The sequence below is a fragment of the Barbus barbus genome (assembly GCF_936440315.1).
Source record: "Barbus barbus genome assembly, chromosome: 8".
NCBI classification, from domain to species: Eukaryota; Metazoa; Chordata; class Actinopteri; order Cypriniformes; family Cyprinidae; genus Barbus; species Barbus barbus.
The window spans coordinates 34092627-34113707 of record NC_136736.1 but is presented as its reverse complement, the minus strand read 5'-3'; the positions used below and the strand labels follow the sequence as shown (position 1 = coordinate 34113707).

Below are 21081 nucleotides of genomic sequence, written 5' to 3'. Positions count from 1 at the left end.
ACTAATATAATATAATGGTTTATTTTGGTTAATATATTAGTTATGGTTGCTATGGTTAATATATTATTTAATAATATAATATAATATAATATAGTGCTGTCAAACGATTAATCACATCCATTGTTTATATAATATATTTATGTGTACTGTGTTTATTTATTATGTATATATAAATACAAACACAAGCATGTATATATTTAAGAAAAAAGTTGTTTATATATTAAATATATTTAGAATATAAAATATAATATATTTCATTTGTAAGTCGCTTTGGATAAAAGCGTCTGCTAAATGACTAAATAAATAATAATATAAATATATAAATGTATATGCATGTAAATATTTTCTAAATATATACTGAATGTGTGTGTATTTATATATACATAATAAATAAACACAGTACACATACATATATTATATTTATTTATTTATTTATTTATTTAGTCATTTAGCAGACGCTTTTATCCAAAGCGACTTACAAATGAACAAAAACTTTTATTTGGGATGCGATTAATCATTTGACAGCACTAAATATAATATAATATAATATAATATACAGAGGTGGACAGTATTGAAGTACATTTACTTGAGTTTCTTTACATCTTTCACTTGTAATAGAGTAATATTTGACCTGCAGTATCTGTACTTTCACTCAAGTTCTGGAGTCGTGTGCTTTGTCCGCCTCTGATAATATAATATAATATTATATGTTTATTTATTTAATCAGTAGAGATTTGAAGTATTTTCCAGTGTTGTTTTTGTTTTTAATGCTAGCCTCTGTCACCCTTGTCTTTCAATACATCAGCATCTAGATTAATGAGAGGATGTCAGGATTAATTGGCTGCTATTCATCATCTGCATCAGTGATTAATGAGGATGTGAGGTGTCAGAGCTGAATATGGTGGGTATGGATGATTGTTGCAGGTTCTGGCTCTTCAGATCGATCCTGATGACACGCGTGATGGATGACCGCCTGACCCTGAGCTAAACTTGGACATTTTTATAATAATATAGAGATGAGACTTGGTTTTTGAAGAATATATTTACATGGAAACACAAAATTAGCTTTGCAAAAAGAAAAAAGCTTCTATTTGAAGTGAAAGACCCCAGTAAAACTGGCCTCAGATTTGCTCGAGAAGCCAAAACCTGTGATCAAAAGAACTCGATCATTTCTGATATAATCATCTGGATTCATTTTAAAGCTCTATATGTAAATAAATATGTATTTCAAAACAAAACTGTAACTTGTTTGATGTTTATTTCAACTGTTTCAAAGTAAAGGGACAGTCGGTAAAATAAATATTTTTTATTTAATTTTTCAACTGAAAATAGTTCATATTTATTATTTATTACTTTCTTTTAATTAAGATGCTCTTTCCTAATTTTTTGTGCTTTTGTAAGTTGAATTTATTGTGTTTCCCAAAACGTACATTTAGAAAACAAATAAATAAATATAGTTAAATGATTGTCAAAAACATAAATAACATATAATAATAATAATCATCATAAAATGCAATATACATGTTTTTGTAATTATTTTAATGTATATGGCCTATAGGTTTGCAAAGTTATTATGTTTCTATCGGCTACCTGAATGGAATAATAGACAGAAATGAACTGATATTGTTTTCTGATTGTTTTAAGCATCTGATAACTGAAGCAACATTAATTATATATTTTTTAAATTGTTAAAATATACCACATGTAACTGTAATCATTAGAGTACAATTACTATGGATATTAAGAATATTTGTTATTAATTTATTGAATTATAGTGTGTCTGCAAAGTCGTTTTGTGATCTAGAGGGTTGTTTTTGTTCGTTGGACTTTCTTTCCAAAGTAATCGAGTAGAAGCCAAGCAAAGAAAGCATCAGGCAGACTCTGATTACTAGAAATAAGCCCACTTTCCAGCATTCAGCCCAGTATTTCTCTCTCTGTCAGACAGACGGCCGGCGGTGTGTGTTTCTGTCATGTTGCTCTCTCACCCTCAGCTCTTTTTAAGACGGCGATTTGATTTTATAGGCCTTGGCCCGACTCCTAGACCACAATTATAGCTGAGGGCCAGCCGGCAGTGTCCTGGGACAGGTCTGCCTTTATTTAGCCCCTGCGTCTCCTGCAGGTCTGTGTGTGTTTAATTCTGGACAGAAAGAGGGAAGTACAAATAGAGGTTGTAAACGAGAGCAGTTTATCAGTTGTATCTGCAGGCCGCGGGCAGGTCGAGGCTCGTCTCTGTGTAAATTCTTCCTGGGTTGAGAATAGTACACAGACGTATGAGCGTTAAACACGGGCACATGCTCACTAGACCAACAGATCCTGTCAGATCAGCACCGGTCGACACCGTTGGGAAAACCAGACGCTCAAGTTAACATCAAAAGCCACTTTACTGTCAGTCACCAAAATTCATTTCGACGCCAGATATCGTTTTTGATATTGTTTTTTAACAAGTGGGTGCAGGACAAGTTCATGTAAGTGAGGGTACAGTAAACTGTGACATATTATACCCAAAAATTCCTACTACCAGTAAAATTGGACCAAAAATTATGCAACCTTTTTCCACCACAGACTGAACACACTGTAAACAAAGAAAGTGGAGCCAACTTCCAATTTTAAGGCAACCAGCTTCAGCAGATTTTTGAGTTTTCTCAACTTGTTGTTTTAAGTTTATACAACAAAAAGTTGAGAATCTCCTACAAAAATAAGTTGCGTGAACTCAAAAATCTGCTGAAGCTGGTTGCCTTAAAATTTGAAGTTGGCTCAACTTTTTTATTTTTTACAGTGCAAAATGAAGCATTGCTTGATAATTGTTTGACCTAAAGTGTTATTATCTAATTGTGTACTTTAAATTTTTAACAGCTGACAGCTATTCAACCCAATTCATTACATACCTTTCTATCAAAATGATCTGAAGATGAATTTATTCTGATACAGTTCATGAGTTCTTCTCATATTTTATTACCATTTTCTAAACTATAGCGAATAAACTGTGATGATAATGTGACAAATGTTGAAGGTGTCGGAATAAATTTTGGTTTGACTGTATTTCTAGTGTTATATGTGAATTAATGTAGGAAAGGGCTTGATTTCGTCCATCAGGAACTAGCGTTCTCTGAATGTTCTGGCGAGGTTCTTTTAAAGTTATAAACAAACAATGTTATCAGAACTTTCATTTGAAGCTATCTGGTCGAATGTTCATAAAGCATTATTTATTGTTCATGGAATGCTCCTCTAAATGTTTTTTAAATGTTACTTGTTTCAGGGAACATTCTAAAAAAGTAACTTTCACATAATATTTGCAAAGTGATCAAATGGAATGTTCCCTTAACGTTTGTATAAAGTTTTTAAAACGTTACAAACTGCATGTTTTGAACGTTCCGAGAATATTCAGAACTTAACTGTTCAATAACTTAATTGGAGCAAAATATTTGTAAATAGTTTTTTATTATAAATAGGGTTATTATAATTAACCTAACCTAACCTAAAACTGAACATAAAACCACAAAATATTTTTTGTTACTTGCAATAAACTTTTACTAAAATAAAATATAAAAAATTTAAAATTTCTCAAACATTTCTAATTTTCATTTAGTTTAGTTTAGTAATTGTGATGTACTAAAATTACTAAAACTACAATAAAAAAATGAACATTAAAAAAGCTACTAAAAATGAAACAATTTCTAAAATTGTAACTAAAATTAAAATATAAAAATTTAAACAAAATGAAAATAAGAATAAAAACTAATAGTATCTCGATACTAAAATAACTTGATTTATTACCATATTGCTGCTGTACTTTGCTATTATTATTACTTTTCATTATATTTCTTATGTTCTTCTTATTTGAACATTTTTACCTATTTATACTTAATGCACAATCGAAGCCGCTGACCAGGTGACAAATGAAAATTTTGACTCTTGATGCGTGGTCAAAACTCCAAAGGATAATGTGCATCGATCAGTCATTCACAGTAAGGTGTATATAATTTGAGCCAGTTTTGATTTCATGTTGGCCTTATAACAATAGTTTTGAGTGCTTCAGAGTGTTGCTCGCCTGTGTCTGTTTCATCTCTTTAAGATGAAAAAAGTACTATGGTATTACATTTTTTGGACCAGGTGCTATGGTAACTAGTACATGCACTTTGGAGCGTGTATTTGAGGTCCATGTTATGTGAATGTAATAATGATACCATCAGGGTAGATTACTGCAAACGCTGAACACACCACTAATAAGAAAGAAACACAGCACACATGATATAGAAATAAGCAGTTTCTTCACAACAAAGTGTTATATTCTCCAAAGAAATGTCGAAAAAGGACAAAAGGAAAAAATGAAGCTGCATTTCAAAAGGCTTTGCTCGTTTCACAATTGTGGAAGTTGAGAACCGTGTCGAGTGTGTGAGTCTTTTACAATCTATTTACACAAAAATCAGGTCCATGATTCTCCCATCTCCCATGCATCCAGCAAACCGTGAGTCGGAAAGCTTGAATTCACTGAACGAGCGTGAAAGGCAGTGACCGGTGCGAAGTCTCGTAAACCTGGAAATGTAAAGAGTCTGAAGTCTGCTGAAGCTCTTAAGAGCGAGGCTTTGCTTTCTTCACTTCCAACGCAAGGAACCACAATGAAACTTACTGAGCATCTGTCGACCCATTCACACCATTCAATCGTGAACGGATCGCATTTGGATTCTTCATTGCGGATCAGTTTAAAAGTATTAGACCTGAAACAGACTCTACACAAGTTCAACACAAACAAGATCCATTTCATGCATCGTTACACTCATGTGTCTGAATGCAATGCACGATATTGTAGACGGAGTAAATCATCTTCTTCTATGGTCAACTGAGCAACTTAAAGTTAGCTGACATGTTTATATCATATTCTGAATGGAATACTAAATAGAGATCAACTCATATTGTTTTGTAATTTTATTTATCTTTCATGTCTGATAACTCAATAAGCCAATATTTGAATTTTTTTTTTATATTTTATTTAATAAATATTTATTGCTTATTATCAAAAAGCAGCAAAAAGAACAAAAAGTAATCATTAGACTACTAAATGCATTGTGATTTTTTTAAATAATTTTTTGCATATAGCATTATATTTTTGCAAAGGTATTTTACATGCATTTATTAACACCAAAATTGTCTTAATTTTCTTGCATCATGTCAGCTAAGCGTTTGTGTAGAGTCTGTTTCCGGCCTTGAGGTTTTGTTTGACATTAAACATATTTGGCACTGATGAACAAAGTTGTACAGTGATGACGAGACAAACAACAGTAATAATAATAACAATAATATTAATAATAACAATACAAACTATCTACAACTTTAAAAAACAAACGAGTCTCATGCTGCGCTGTGAAAAACAAAAATCCGTCCGTCAAGTCCAATCAGAATCCACCTCGTTCAGCTGCCCTCCTCCCAAGGCCGGATTTACCTCTCACCGTGACATAGGCAAAACAGGTTTTTTTTATATTATATTATCACCCCAGTGAATAAAAATATTTTGTAATCAGTGGAAACCTTTACAGGGTTTTCTTTATTGCAATAAGCGTTTGCATTGAGTCAATAAAGATCGAATGTAGTTCTTAATTTGTTTGAGAACGGAGAAAAGCCATTTCATTAGGCTCCAGCGTCGTGGCTACATTACCACTTAGGAAGTGCATTATTTCTCTAATTTCTCTTTTAACGGCCCAACCCTGTTCCTGGCGATCGACTGTCCGGCAAAGTTCAGCTCCAACTCTAATCAAACACACCTGAAGCAACTAATTAAGGTCTTCAGGATCGCGTGGAAATTGCAGTCAGGTGTGTTTGATTAGAGTTGGAGCTAAACTTTGCAGGACAGTCGATCGCCAGGAACAGTGTTGGGCACCCCTGGCCTAGAGTCACAACCACACCTCAAGACATTGTTCAGATGATTTGTTTCAAGACATTTGTCATGTTTCCATCCTGAACTCATTTCCTACGCACCTCATCCCAAATCTTACATTTTAAATTCCAAAATGTAATTTTAGAGCTAATAACAGAGGCTTGAGCCATTGATATGCCGTCTAATGCAGTTATTAGAGAGAGATTAAGCGCGTGTGAATACCTGCGTCTGTGCGTCTCTCAGCGGTGTTCAGCAGCAATCTTTACTAACAGCGAATCTGTAAATTGAACTGCTTCAAGAACCTCACTACTGAGAAATGTCATGTAGCTTTTCAGCTGCTAAACTATTCATAAAATCACGGGCATCGCTGGGAAGTTTCTGCTCACGTATCTGCGTGTGAGTGCGAGTGTGTGTCTGTACTGTGACAGCGAAAAGGTGGAAAACATGGAAATAGTTTGCCATTTTTTACCCTATTATTTGTTATAGGTGACCCTGGAGCACAAAAGCAGTCATCAGTAGCACAGGTATATTTGTAGCAATAACCAACAATACATTGTATGGATCAAAATTATTGATTTTTCTTTTATGACAAAAATCATTAGGATATTAAGTAAAAATCACGTTCCATGAAGATATTTTGTACATTCCCTACTGTAAATATATCAAAACTTAATTCTGATTAGTAATATGCATTGCTAAGAACTTCATTTGAACAACTTTAAAGGTGATTTTCTCAATATTTAGATTTTTTTACACCCTCAGATTCCAGATTTTCAAATAGTTGTATCTCAGACAAATATTGTCCTATCATAACAAACCATACATCAATGGAAAGCGCATTTATATAGCTTTCAGATGCATAAATATAAATTTTAAAAATTGACCCTTATGACTGGTTTTGTGGTCCAGGGTCACATTCGTTTTCTGGGGTTTTGGTTCTTTTACTGTTGTAGATAGCCCATCGTATAATAAAAATATTATATATCTCTTCATTGTGTTTTGGCCCCCCTGGACAAGTGAGCATAGGCCCATGCCTAGACTGCCTATGTGTAAATCCGGCCCTGCCTCCTCCTATTGGTCAAGCGAGCATCAATACGGCCTCCAGACGGCTTCCACCGATAGGCTGGTTGGCGAACTGCTGTGGCTTCCCTCGGCCTCCACCAGCACCTCGCTCTGATTGGGCAGCGAGGGGTGCAGGAGGGCGGAGCCTGTGGAGGCGTTGGTGCAGGGCGGTAAGATTCGCGGGGGCGAACGCTCTCCTCCTCCTCCTCCAGCCGGCATCATGGAGAACTGGTAGGATCCGGCGGCGCTGCTGTAGTACAGGTGATACGGGGACGAGCCGGGCTGGAAGGGGCCGGCCTGAGCCTGCGAGGAGCCCGCGGGGTACGCCGGGGGTAAGTATGCATGATAGCGGCCTGCCGGGCTGCTCATGGCCGACATGCCAATGCCGATGGCGCTGGTGACGGGAGTGTGTGTGTACGTGAACGCTCCGGAGGGGTATGGCACACGTGGGTCCGAGAAACGGCTGTCTGGGAGCGAGGGCAGCGACGGGAAGGAACGCTCCAGACCCACGCGAGGGTCAGTGAACGCCGTCAGATCTGGACCTGCAGGAACACAAAACACTCGATTGGTTATATAGATAAAAAACTCCTATCAACAATTAAAAGGTTAGTTCACCCAAAAATTCTAATTTAGTCATTTACGCACCCTCATGTCGTTCCATGTCATTAATTACTCACTCAGTTATATGTAATTATTAATTATGTTAATTTATGGCATATACTGTTCTTTTGCATGTTTCTATCAGCTACCTGGATGGGATACTAATGAGAGATCAACTAATGTTGTTTTCTAATATTAATAATTTCACAATTTATTAATCAGACACTTAATTTTATTACGAGTTTGATAACTGAAGCAATATTTATTTAATTATTTAAATACTTATTTAATGTAAAAAGGAAGAAATAAAACAACTAATCATTGGAGTACAAGAAAAACAAAACAAAACAATAAATGATTATTTTTAAGTATTATTTTGATTTAACAAACCCCTCACAAAAAGTACCGAGTAAGTGTCCCTGCAGCACGGTTTAACTCACAGTGAATGGCGCTGCGGCTGGGGGAGATGGGTGTGGTGGGGTGAACCGCTGGGGTGGAGATGGGACCCAGGTAAGGGTACGACTGCTCATACGACCAGGACGGAGACGTCTGCATCTGCCTTGAATCTGAAACCAAACATTCATATTCAATAAATGACTTTATGACCGTTCCATTTCACTAGCAAATCCAAGAAATACACTCTCAAAAATACAGAAATATTATTAATGGCTACTGAGAACACAGACACACACACACACACACACACACACACACGTTTTATGCATTACAGTTTTTCCGTCCAGTAACCTCACATGTTCACATCCCTTAAAAACAGTGCAGTGATTGTATCAGATGATAATATAATAAATGATTGCCATATTAATTACGCTATTGTTCAAAAGTCCCTTCTGCAATAATATTATTCTGCAGTAATATTATTACTAATTAAAATAGCTGTTTTCTAAGAGAATATATGTTACAAAATAATTTATTTCTGTGATCAAAGCTGTATTTTCAGCATCATTACTGCAGTCTTCAGTGTCACATGATCTTCAGAAATCATAATAATATACTGATTTACTGCTCAACAAACATTTCTGATTATTATCAATGTTGAAAACAGTTGTGCTGCTCAATATTTTTGTGAAAACCATGATGCATTTATTTTTCAGGATTCACAGATGAATAGAAAGCTCAAAAGAACAGCGTTTGTTTGAAATAGACATCTTTTGTAACATAATGAATGTCTTTACTGTCACTTTTGATCAATTTAATGCATCCTTACTGAATAAAAGTATTAATTTCTTTAAAAAGCTTTTGAATGACAGGGTACAGACCAATCAAAATCAGTAGAGTGTTAAAAAAGGATCTATAATAAAGACAAACACGAGGACACTGAATAATGGAGTGAGAGGAGCAGGAGGAGGAGAAGACATTCTCTCAGAATGAGTTTCTCTCTCTCTCTCCCTGCGGTCTAATAAACGCTCGCCGCTCGTCTGCAGACTTCCAGACAGAAGGGGAGGGAGAGCCATCAGAGAGGAAGCAAATTATGCACAGCGGCCAAAGAGTGTTCAAAGAGTGCCCGTTTCAAGTGCAGCCAGAGCACGGCCGCTGCCAGGCCCCCCAGAAACCCCCTCTTTTCCTGCCTCCCTCCCCAGGCTCAGGGCTTGTGATCTGGAGCAGGAGTCACACATGGCTGGGTGGGTGGCTGGAGGCGGATTCGGCATCCGGTGCGAGCGGGACTCATTTTTTACAGGGCTCAAACACACACACACACACACACACACACACACACATGGCTACTAAAAATACGGGGATATAAAAGACGGGGAAATACACACCAAATATAAGCTACATACAAATCAGTGCTGTTAATGTAACTACTGCTAAAACTACTAAAAATAAAAAAATTGACGTTTAAATAAAGCTTAAATGAAGCATGAATAAAGTATATATATTTAGTATAGTATATAAATATATATATATATTTTTTAAAACAAACAAAAATTGGAAATATTGTCTTGGCAACTGAAATAAAATAGGTTTAAGTTGAAGTGCTAAAATTACTAAAACTAAATAAATATGTAAAAGTAAATAAATATACAGTTATAAAAATAAATATAGATTAATCGCATCAAAAATAAGTTTTTGTGTACATAATATATGTGTGTGTACTGTGTATATTTATTATGTATATTACACACACATGCATTTATATATATTTAAGACAAATATGTTATGCTTATATATTAAATATATCTATATATAATATAAATTATATGAATATAAATATATACATGTAAATATTTTCTAAATATATATACTATACGTGTGTGTCTTTATATATACGTACATAATAAATATACACAGTACACCCACATATATTATATAAACAAAAACTTTATTTTTGGATGCGATTAATCATTGCCCAGCACTAATACATATAAATATATATAAAACATAAAAATGATCAAACGTTAAATCAAAACGTTAATAAAGTAAAAAAAAATTAATATTAAAATAAAAATATTAGATGACATAGCAACTGGAAATATTAATATATATATATATATATATATATATATATATATATATATATATATATATATATATATTAAATTAATTAAATAACATTAAAACAACAACAAACTAATATTCAAATGAAAACTGAAAATATAAAATTTAAATCTAGATTAAAATATTAATAAATAATACAAAAGGTGTGTAAATAGTGCTAAAATAAAAGGAACCAGTCCGTATGAATCTATATATGCTATATTCCAGTTTTACAATAGGTTTGTGTGAAAAACAGACTGATATTTAAATCTCCCTAACATTTTTATTATATATTTAAATTGGTTTCTTTGAAGATGCATTAAGCAGATTTGATCATTAAACTGATCATTGCCAATCGGAGCAGCTCTACTAAACGCTTTCTGTCATCCATGGAAAAATGAATAGCATACGGGTTAAGAAAATAATAATTTCTAGGTGGGAAGTGAGAAGAGTTGACTTGGGAAAGTGTTCCTGTAATGACTGGAAACATCTTTTAGAAGTGGCTTTGAAATCATTTTCCTGAGAAGAATTCATTGCGATCCTCAGAGGTTCGATTTGTGGGAACGATCAAAGTTGTGACTGTTGTTACCAAAGTCTCAGTTATCAGACAGCAGACTTTCCAGCTTCCAAAAACCCCTTCAGCCAGTTCCAGTCGCTCCGATCCATCTACTTTTGGAAAACTACTGGGAAAAATCAAAGCATCTGAGGACATTTGAGAAGTTTGGCTGTGAGTTTGTTAATCTGAGACCAAAAAAATAATAAAAAAATACAGCAGTGGCCGTTACACCAAAAGTTTCCAAATAGATAGTTTTAAAAACATATTTGTTAATTGAAATAAAGCTGATATACATTAGCTTTATTTCAATTCACGAAAATGTTTCTTAATGCTAAAATTGGTATATATATATATATATATATATATATATATATACACATACACACACATAAGAATAAAAGCTTAAACTAAAATTAAATTAGAAATGTAACAAAAAAATAAATAAACTACAGCTAAAACTGAAATGAATATAAAATTAAATACTTATTTATTTTACATTACATGGGTCAAAATTATCCATTTTTCTTTTATGCCAAAAATCATTAGGATATTAATTAAAGATCATGTTCCATGAAGATATTTAGTAAATTTCCTACTGTAAATATATCAAAACTTCATTTTTGATTAGTAATATGCATTGCTAAGAACTTCATTTGAACAACTTTAAAGGAGATTTTCTCAATATTTAGATTTTTTTGCACCCTCAGATTCCAGATTTACAAATAGTTGTATCTCAGCCTAATATTGTCCGATCATAACAAACCATACATCAATGGAAAGATTATTTATTCAGCTTTCAGATGAGGTATTAATCTCAATTTCAAAAAATGTACCCTTATGACTGGTTTTATGACCCAGGGGGCGTATTACAGAACGTTTCTTATCTTAGGTCTTAACTTAAGATATGATGTGTTAAATTAGGTTTTTTCACAAATTCGTATTACAGAAGCAAATCTTAACTTGATTTGGGATTCTCATCCTATCTTACAAAATAGTATCTTATCTCTAGTTAGGAAATCTTAAATGGCATCATCAAGCTGGACAATCCACTCTCAGGTCTGTTACCAAGCAACCAACACTGTCCGAGCTGCTGATGAGGGAAACTAAATAATAGAAGCTACTTCACTTTGAAATGCAAAAAAACATAAGGCATTATTCACTTGCACTACAACCAGTAATGCTCCGTGATACTCTTGCTGGTCTCTATAATGCTGGTTGCAGTTCCTGTGCTAACTGTAATATGTTGTGTGGCAGTCTGTAATTACTTATCAGTGTTTTGTCATCAAAATATAACATCTTCAGGGTCCTCCAAGAGTCTTTCTACCATTAAACATCTTCGTTCTTCATTTTCAACTATTAATAAATGTAATACCATTGTCGGACAGCACAGTTGTAAGCTTTTTGTTTCCGTTAGCTTTCAAATAATTTTGAAGTTAGGACAGCTGTGGGGTTGTCCTGAAGTTAAGACAGTTTTTAGGTTTTTTTGTCAAGTTAGAAGGTTTCTGTAATAACCCTTTCCTATCTGTAGTTAAGATAAGATACACTTAGGAAATTCTGTTCTGTAATAGCTTTTGTCCTAAATGTGGTCCTAACTGAAATTACCATGGTTACCAAACAGATAAGATACAATTTTAAAGTTAGGATCTTTCTGTAATACACCCCCAGGGTCATATAAGCAGTGACTAAAATTAGAAATTAGAAGCACTAAAATAAAAACTACAACTAAAACCGAAAAAAAGACAAACAAACACAACAAAAGCACATACAAATACTAAAAATTCAACTAAAATATAAGAAAAATATCAACTACAAAAGTAGACATTTAAGTAAATGCACATCCTCAAATCTGCACGCTGCAGATCTCGTCGGAAAACACATTCAGCACACTAACAAACACGGACACATCGGGCCCATGCGAGCAGCTGCTTCTGATTTTCATGGCATGAAAAGAGAAGTAGCAAAGAAGGAGAGAGAAAGAGAGCTCTTGAATGACTTAATAACGGTTTCCGCTGGCCATAATCCCGCTGCTATTTCTGGCCGGCGGATCAGAGGGAAGCACGAGGCAGGAAACATGCAGTCCGGCCCGGTTCAGGCCTTTCATCACTCCATCATCAGTTCGTCTGACGTTTCTTAGAAAATTCCTTTGCGGAAATCAAAACGGTCTCCAATGAGTCACTAGTTGTCATGCAGAACTGTAAAATAATTTTTTAAACGACTTCTAAATGCAGACGTTGGTGCTTTAGGAAGACTGGTAACAGTCCAGTTTCATTTAATGGCCTTATTTCCATGAATAAAATCAAACAGCGCTAGATTTGGTTGCGCTTTGAATGAGGGATTTTCACACGAGCCTGCTTCCTGTCAAACACGTCTCACTTCCTCTTTTCTGCGTTCTGCTTCCTCCTCGTTACGCATTTGCAAGGTGCTCGTCTTTCTGTCTTTCTCTCTCACACACACACCTTTCTCCCATCTGCACCCATGAAGGGGAAGAGAAACTGAGAGGATCCGAGTGTTTCAGAGCGGGAGGTCTGTGTTTACAGATTGGGAAATGTTTTAAACAACGCATGAAAAGCAGAAGTGCTGCTGAGGCCAAACTTAGAGCTGTAATCAGTCGATTTCTCAGAAGATGGCTCTGAATATATACACTACTGTTCTGAAGACTGAAAGGAATTATTGCTTTTATTCAACGAGGATGCATTAAACTGATCAAAAGTTATAGTAAAGACATTTATAATGTTACAAAAGATTTCTGTTTCAAATAATTCTATTCATCTGTGAATCCTGAGAAATACATTGTATCATGCTTTCCACAAAAATATTGTGCTTGTTTTCAACATTGATAATAATCAGAAATGTTTCTTGAGCAGCTAATCAGTATATTAGACTGATTTCTGAAGGATCATGCGACACTGAAGACTGGAGTAATGATGCTGGAAATACAGATTTGATCACAGAAATAAATTACATTTTAACACATATTCACATAGAAAACAGCTGGTTGAAATCACAATAATATTTACTATTTATCCTGTGTTTTTGATCAAATAAAATGCAGCCTTAGTGAGCCGAAGTAACTTCTTTCAAAAACGCTGCACTCCTTCTAGCTGTTTTCAATGCAAAATACTCATTCTGTTTGAATGCTGCTTATTCACAACTGAAAGCATAATCAAATTACCCCAAATATTTAATAAATGAATATGCTTCACACAAGGCATCACACTTTTGAATGGCATAAATCTGCAGGAATAATGCGTATGCTGTAATACTCCAGTGTTCAGACTGTGTGAAATATCACTGCACTGCTTTAATGGAAGCAAATGTGTCATTCAAACATGTTTAAGTCTGGCTTCTCTGTAGTATGAAACAAAAGAAACGATGAAAGAGCAAAGAAACATTTGTGGCCCCCACGAGGCTTTTGCTGATTGTAAACGTTCCCTTCCACTGCATGTGTGTGTGTGCATGTGTGTGTGTGTGTGTGTGTGTGTGTGCATGTGTGTGTGGTGGCATGCTCTGGCATGCTTGTCTAAGCTCCAATCAAAGGAGGCCTTGTTCACTGTATTTGTTATGTCTGAACGTCCGATGATGTGTGATGTGTCCCCACTTCCCCCCGTCACCTGCCAGGAACAAGCAGAACCAAAAACAACGTGCCGCACACACACACACACACACACACACACTTCCGTTCACTATCCCTGAACTGTTACACACTAATGCAAAAGCACAACACGAGAATTTGCAGGAAAATCTGATTGATTTTATGAAATGTTCCTATTCCAGCAAAGCAATTAATATGATTTTACTACCGACTCTAATGAGGTCAGTGATGCCTAGAATTATCTGTAGAGGGATTATGAGGGGTAAAGGACTATGAAATGAAATGAATAGAATAGAATAGAATAGAATAGAATAGAATAGAATAGAATAGAATAGAATAGAATAGAATAGAATAGTTTGGTTTCCCAAACTGGGGTTTGTGAGGGAACTATAGAAAGTGTTCTATTTTCTATTAGTTTTTTCTATTTTTGATTTATGATAATTTCTAATTTATATTCTAACTTATGTAAAATGTTCTTAAAATAAAACAAAATAAAACTTAAAAATTTTTAAAAAAAAGTTTGGGAATCCCTGGAATAGAAATAAATGGAACTGAAGAACCCAATCGAACAGAAAATAATGGACTGTATCTTTAATAATGATTCTAATGAGTCTTTAGTGAAATCATCTAGAATAGAATAGAATAAAATAGAACAGAATGGAGTAGAGTAGTCTGCCTTCAGTAGAAGAGTAGAACACAGAATAGAGTAGCACAGAAAAGCAAAAAAACAAACAAAAAACAACAGATTGGAATTTAATAGAACTAAAAAACAGTTCTGCCCACAGGAGAACAGTAGAATATAGAACAGAATAAGAAGAAACAGAAGAATGGAATTGAACAGAACTGAATAGAATTGACAAACATGTCTGCCCTCATTAGAAGAGTAGAACAGAGTAGAAGACAGGCAGAACAGAATTGAATAGAATGGAATGGAACTAACAAACGGCTCTGCTCACAGCAGAAGAGTAGAATATAGAATAGAACAGAACAGAACTACAAAACAGAATGGAATTGAATTCAATTAACAATCAGCTCTGCCCTCAGTAGAAAAGTAGAATCTAGAATAGGACAGAACAGAAGGGAACTGAATAGAATAGAATAGAACTGAACAGAATCGAGTTGCTCTATGATGTAAATGTGCGTGAGGTACAGAGTTTTTGCCGTCTAACTCACCGGAAATCTGGCTGTGGGCGGGGCTGCTGAAGGGGTGTGTGTTGAGGGCGGGGCGGGGGTTGGGGGCGGGGCCATGGTGTGGACTGCACCGCATGGCACTTCGCCGCAACTGTTCAGAGAAAGCTAACGTGCCTGGCTTTACTGCTTCATCCGGCTTCTGTCGGTGGCCTGGACACACACACACACACACACACACACACACACGTTGGTTTTTGTGGTTTACAGGGACTCTCCATAGGCGTAATGGTTTTTATACTGAACAAACTGTGTGTGCTATTGCCCTACACCAACCCTACACCTAAACTTAGCCTCACAGGAGACTTTGTGCATTTTTAGATTTTCAAAAAAACACCATTTAGTATGTTTTTTTAAGCCTTTTGAATTACGGGGACATAGGCAGTGTCCTCATAAACCACCTTCATATTGTAATACCTCTGTCATATCCATGTCATTATACACATTTGTGTCCTCATAAACCACATAAACATGCACACACACACACAGAACGGAGATGAGAGAGAACGATTTAGTTACTGTCTGTCCATTAACACAATCAAAGCCACTTAAACACACACCATGATCTGACCACACACACACACACACACACACACATTTCTGTACATCTCACATGCTACTAATGATGCTGATTGAGCGCGTCATTGCTCCAGTAAGGGGCTCTGTGGTGTCTGATGTGTGTGTGTGTGTCGCTCTGACCTCACACATAGAGCACGGTGGGATTAATGATCACAGGCGATGAGAGACAAAGGCAAACGGAAAAGACACGGCCACAGCTGTGTGAAACCATCAGCCGCACTCATCCGCGCAGTCGTCTGCGCACGCGAGGAGAGGAAGTCCTGCTGAAATCAGAGAGCGCGTCTGAGCGCTTTGAAGATGAGGCCAGAGCAGACAGACCCAGAATATGTGGGGTGGCGCCGTCCGATGGATTCCCGACCGGAATAACGGACCAACGGGGAATAGAGCCGCCACGGCCACCAACACGAGAACACAGCGTGATACGCACTCATATAAAGACATGCTATTAAAACACACACACACACACACACACACACACGCACACACACACACACACACACACACACACACACACAGAGACACACAGTACACTAATCTGACCAATATGATTCAGAGACATACCAATACAAATAGTGTGGTATACCAATACAAATAATTTGTGGAAAGATAACTCAGTACTTAAAAAAAAATACACTTAATGATAATGATAATAATGATAATAATAATAATAATAATATTGCCAAATTTAATGCATATAAATTTTTTGTTACGTTATAATTAAATTATTATTATTAAAAATTATATTACTAATAAAACAATGAAAAATTAAGTACTACTATTACTACTAATGTAATATACTAAAGTCAAGTTAAAATAAATTATAAATAATAATAATAATAAAAATTATTCTAACAATGAACATCCTAAGACACAATACATATTATAAATTATCATTATTATTATCAAAACTTAAAAATAATATAATTAAAAGATAAATTATGCAATAACATTTTTCACTGTTTTCAATATTAAAACCATTCATGTTTTTTTCCTTTTTGTCATTTTTAAAGTATTATTTTAAATAAAAACATTCCACTAACAAAAATTAACACAGGTTTTCTTTACCATACCTTAAATTCCATCTAATACATTTGGTAAAAACATTCAGTACCATAGTATTTACATCATACCATCACTATACTATGTACTGGCTTGCAAGTGGCATAAAAAGTTTCCTGTGAGCAGCATACTAACCATACTCAAATCTCACCCGTTACTTGTCAAATTGACTGAAATCACAGAAGAGACAAAACGAAACCCATTCGGTCACCAACAGCCAAACCACATCAAACTCAAACACAGCTTTAATTCGCTGTTTTACACCCATCAAATGATGATGATAACGAACATAACAATAAAAACACAAATTGGCAGTACATATATTACATGTATCACCTCAAAAAGAGTGTGTGTGTGTGTGTATGTATACATAGTACATTTTTTAAATTAGATTTCATATCTTTATATTTGCATGTGTGGTCACTCACGTCGTGGTTCTCGGGGTCCGTCCACAGTGATCTTTATGGCTCTCTGATACGTGGCCACCTGAGGAGGGTTTGTGAAGACGGTGATGGTAAGAGTGAAACTCTTGCCTGAAAAACACAGACAAACTGATCAGAAATTTGGCATTTGTAGAATATATTTAGCATGTATTCACAGGATATATTTTTTAGTAGCTACATGTGAGATGTACATATTTAAAGGAGTGTGACACTGTAAAACACAGTAAGTGAGCGCGTGTGTATTTCTGGATGAAGACATTATGGCTGATCTATCTGATGGACGGCTGTCATCATAAGTGCTCGTGTCACAATAAAAACCCCACGATCAGATACAGAAGGGAATTTAAAGTTGCCTTTGTTGTGTGCTTAAACAGAGACAGAGTTCAGACAGTAAAGCAGAGACACGGGCCAAACAGCGCGTCATGTGACCGTGTCCCCAAATAAACAGAGGACACATGGACGATCTCGAAGAGAGAGAGAGTCAGAAATAATACAGTGAGATATCAAGAGGAGCTGCGGGACAAAGATGAACCGATTTCACATGCACTGAGACAACAATATACATGCTTACAAATAAAAACAACCACAAAAAAGGTGAAAGTCATCAAATCAGCCAAGATTGCATTTCACCCCAAAGTCAAATGGAAAAAGATATGCAAGTAATTTTTTTAGGACTTTTAGGATTGTTTGCAATTGACATTATTTTCATGACAGTTAACACCTTAATGCAAAAAGTCTTAAAGCGTATACTTTAATGCCAAAAAACATGCCAAACAAATTCAAAATAAAATAAAATAACCAAGCATACTGTCAGTCCTCTGTCGTGTGTCACGTGTTCCCGCCTCTTGTGTCCATATTTGGTTTGTTTCCTGTCCTTGTTATATGTAATCATTAGTTAATTCTTGCCCAGCCGTGTTCGTCTCGTTATCTATGATTATCCCTTGTATAATAGTCCTGTCTGTCGAGTTTGGTTTCGGCTGGTCTACTCGTTACTGTCTGTAAGCCTTGCCTTGTCCTGCCATCTCTTGTCCTGCCCTGCCTTGATGTTAAGTAAAGGCTATTATTTGAAGTTACATCCTCGTCTGCGTGTTCCTGTGTCCTCCTTGTGTGTGCACCGTGACACATACACTTTATTGGGTGTCATTTTTAAGTACTACTTTGATTTATAATAATTTTATTTAAATCATTGTATTTGAGTAATGAAATTACAAGCATAATGAAAATGACATATATTCTAATATGCGGATTTGCTGCTCAAGAAACATTTCTGATTATTGGCATTGTTGAAAACAGTTGTGCTGCGCAATATTTTTGTGGAAACCGTGATGCATTTTATTTTTTCAGGATTCTTTGAATAGAAAGTTCTTTTGTAACATTATAAATGTCTTTACTGTCACTTTTGATCAATTTAATGCATCTTTGCAGAATAAAGGTATTAATTTCCTAAAAAAACAAAAAAGGGTGTGTCTCACAAACACATTTGAGTTGAGTTTTTAACGTTTCTGGATAATTATCATTTGGTTGTCACTGTTGCCAAATTAGGTGAAACAAATCCTCAACATTCTGCTACAAAAGCATTCTTGAAAAATAAAATTGCTTTAAAAACACTGACTCCCTAAATGTCAGTGTTTGTATTAATTCATTCTGGCTGCTCTTGCTATGACTCAAACTCATTCAAACGGTAATGAGATGCATGATTTTAGTTTCATAATGAGCTGTTTCTCATGTTTTGACTGACATTATGAGGCGAGACGTGCACATGTGCCAAACGACACAAACCGGATTTGACTATGAGGATTATGGGAGCTGGGGTCTGTACCCACAATTCCTGATGCCTTCACCTGTCACTCATCGCTATGACGATGAGATGGACCCCAGGGAGGCGAACGCTTGCGTGCCAACAGCAGGTTTGAGTTACACGGCGCTAAACGGGCCCAAGCTCGCCAGCCAAAGCAAGGTACGGTTACACGCACACGCGCTACTCGCTATTCAGCCAGAAAAATAGAGCTGGGAAAAACTCCAAGCTGTTCCCCAAAATCTGACAAACTACGAGGCCTGACCACACACATATGCACAGATGTGCGGCACACACACAAACATGGGCCACGCCAAAGATCAGCACTGAAGCCAGGTGCTATTCTGAGCGCAGTCGCTGTGACAACACTGATTCACTTCTGTCTGCCATGATCTCACACACAAACATCACATCACATCCAGGAAAACACACTTATAATGCTGTAATATGGAGCTGCCTTTTACAACTAAACATTTGGAATAATCAGTTTATAGAAAAGTACCATGATATTTTGCATGTAAAAACTATGTGGTCATTCAGTACCATGTTATGTGTCAAATTATGGCATAACTATGCATTTGGACACAGTAATATGATAATTACAGTAATATGTTTTTGGACATACAGTATGGTATTCTTTGAGGTACCTTCGAGAATCGCATGAATACCATAGTAAACAGCCACTGCTGTAGGTGTACCATGGTAGGTGGTAATATTATTTACACAGTACTTAATGGTACTTTACCATGGCATTTCTATGGAACTCCAAAGTACTAACATGGACACATCCAAAAAAATCATGGTAGTACCATGGCACTTTTTTGTAAGTGTAAGAGTATAGCCTAATACAGTATATCATCAGTACCATGATATGTGTGTTAAAGTACCATGGTTTTACCTTGATTTTAAAAACATGGCACCACATTAATAACTCACTTACTGCAAAAAAAAAAGCACCATGATAATACCATGCTTTTGGATATGGTAAATATCACATCGTGATATATGAATATGGTAATCATTTAGTACCATGGTATGTGTTAAATAACAGCTATACTGTTTTTTGAAGTACGAAATATAGTGAATTATGCTAAAATTCATGAACCATGGTACTTGTTCAAAAACATGGCATTACCGTGGTACTTTTTTTTTGCAAGTGAACGTGGAAACACATTAATACCTCACGCACAAAACATACTAACATGTTTTTCTGGACATGATGCCATGGTATTTACCAACAAAGTACCAACTATCTGATACCATGGTACTGCCACAAAGTTCCTGGGAGAATCATTTACCATAGTACCATATGTACCACCATCAAATACCATAGTAATCGCTTAAAAAAACGTACTAATGTTTTTTGTAAATGGTGCCATGGTACTACTTTGAAGTTTATTTGAGTCCCATGAAAATACCATGGTATTTGGACCCAGTACCATGATAATACCATGTTTTTGGACATGCAGCATGGAATTAGCATGGTTTTATTTTAAGTACCATGTAAATACCATAGTACATGTCAATATCATCTGGTACCATGGTACTGCCACATGTATATGACTGGTTTTTAAACATTTACATTACCCTGGTATACAGTATACGGCAATAATGCGATAGTACTATTTTGTACATGAATTCTCAAGAAATATAAATGCAAAACACTGACTCATCTATTCCTGTATAACACACTCATTACAAAACCTTCTGCACTAACACACACACACACACGGACTGTGGTTCAGTGGTTTAGCGTCTGGATGGGAGACGTTCTGTCTGAGGCTCAATGCTCAAACAGGGAGGAAATGCAGAGCGTTTCTCAAGGGGATGTCCCTACATAGT

At 35.7% G+C, this 21081-nt stretch overlaps 1 protein-coding gene across 3 annotated transcripts in view; it reads right to left on the bottom strand.

Moving 5' to 3' along the window:
• Window positions 1-4251: 4251 nt before the first annotated feature.
• The window catches only part of LOC306873574 (runt-related transcription factor 1-like), a 57991-nt gene continuing 41161 nt past the window's right edge, over window positions 4252-21081 (bottom strand). For 2 of the 3 annotated variants that reach the window (XM_079422972.1, XM_079422974.1), the window contains 4 exons: window positions 17430-17534; window positions 15349-15516; window positions 7972-8097; window positions 4252-7473 (listed from right to left, as the gene is read on the bottom strand). In XM_079422972.1, coding sequence (XP_079279098.1) covers window positions 6959-7473; window positions 7972-8097; window positions 15349-15516; window positions 17430-17534 — 914 coding nt within the window. In that variant the 3' untranslated portion in view covers window positions 4252-6958. The remainder of the gene's footprint in view (window positions 7474-7971; window positions 8098-15348; window positions 15517-17429; window positions 17535-21081) is intronic. The other variant, XM_079422973.1, reaches the window with a different exon arrangement.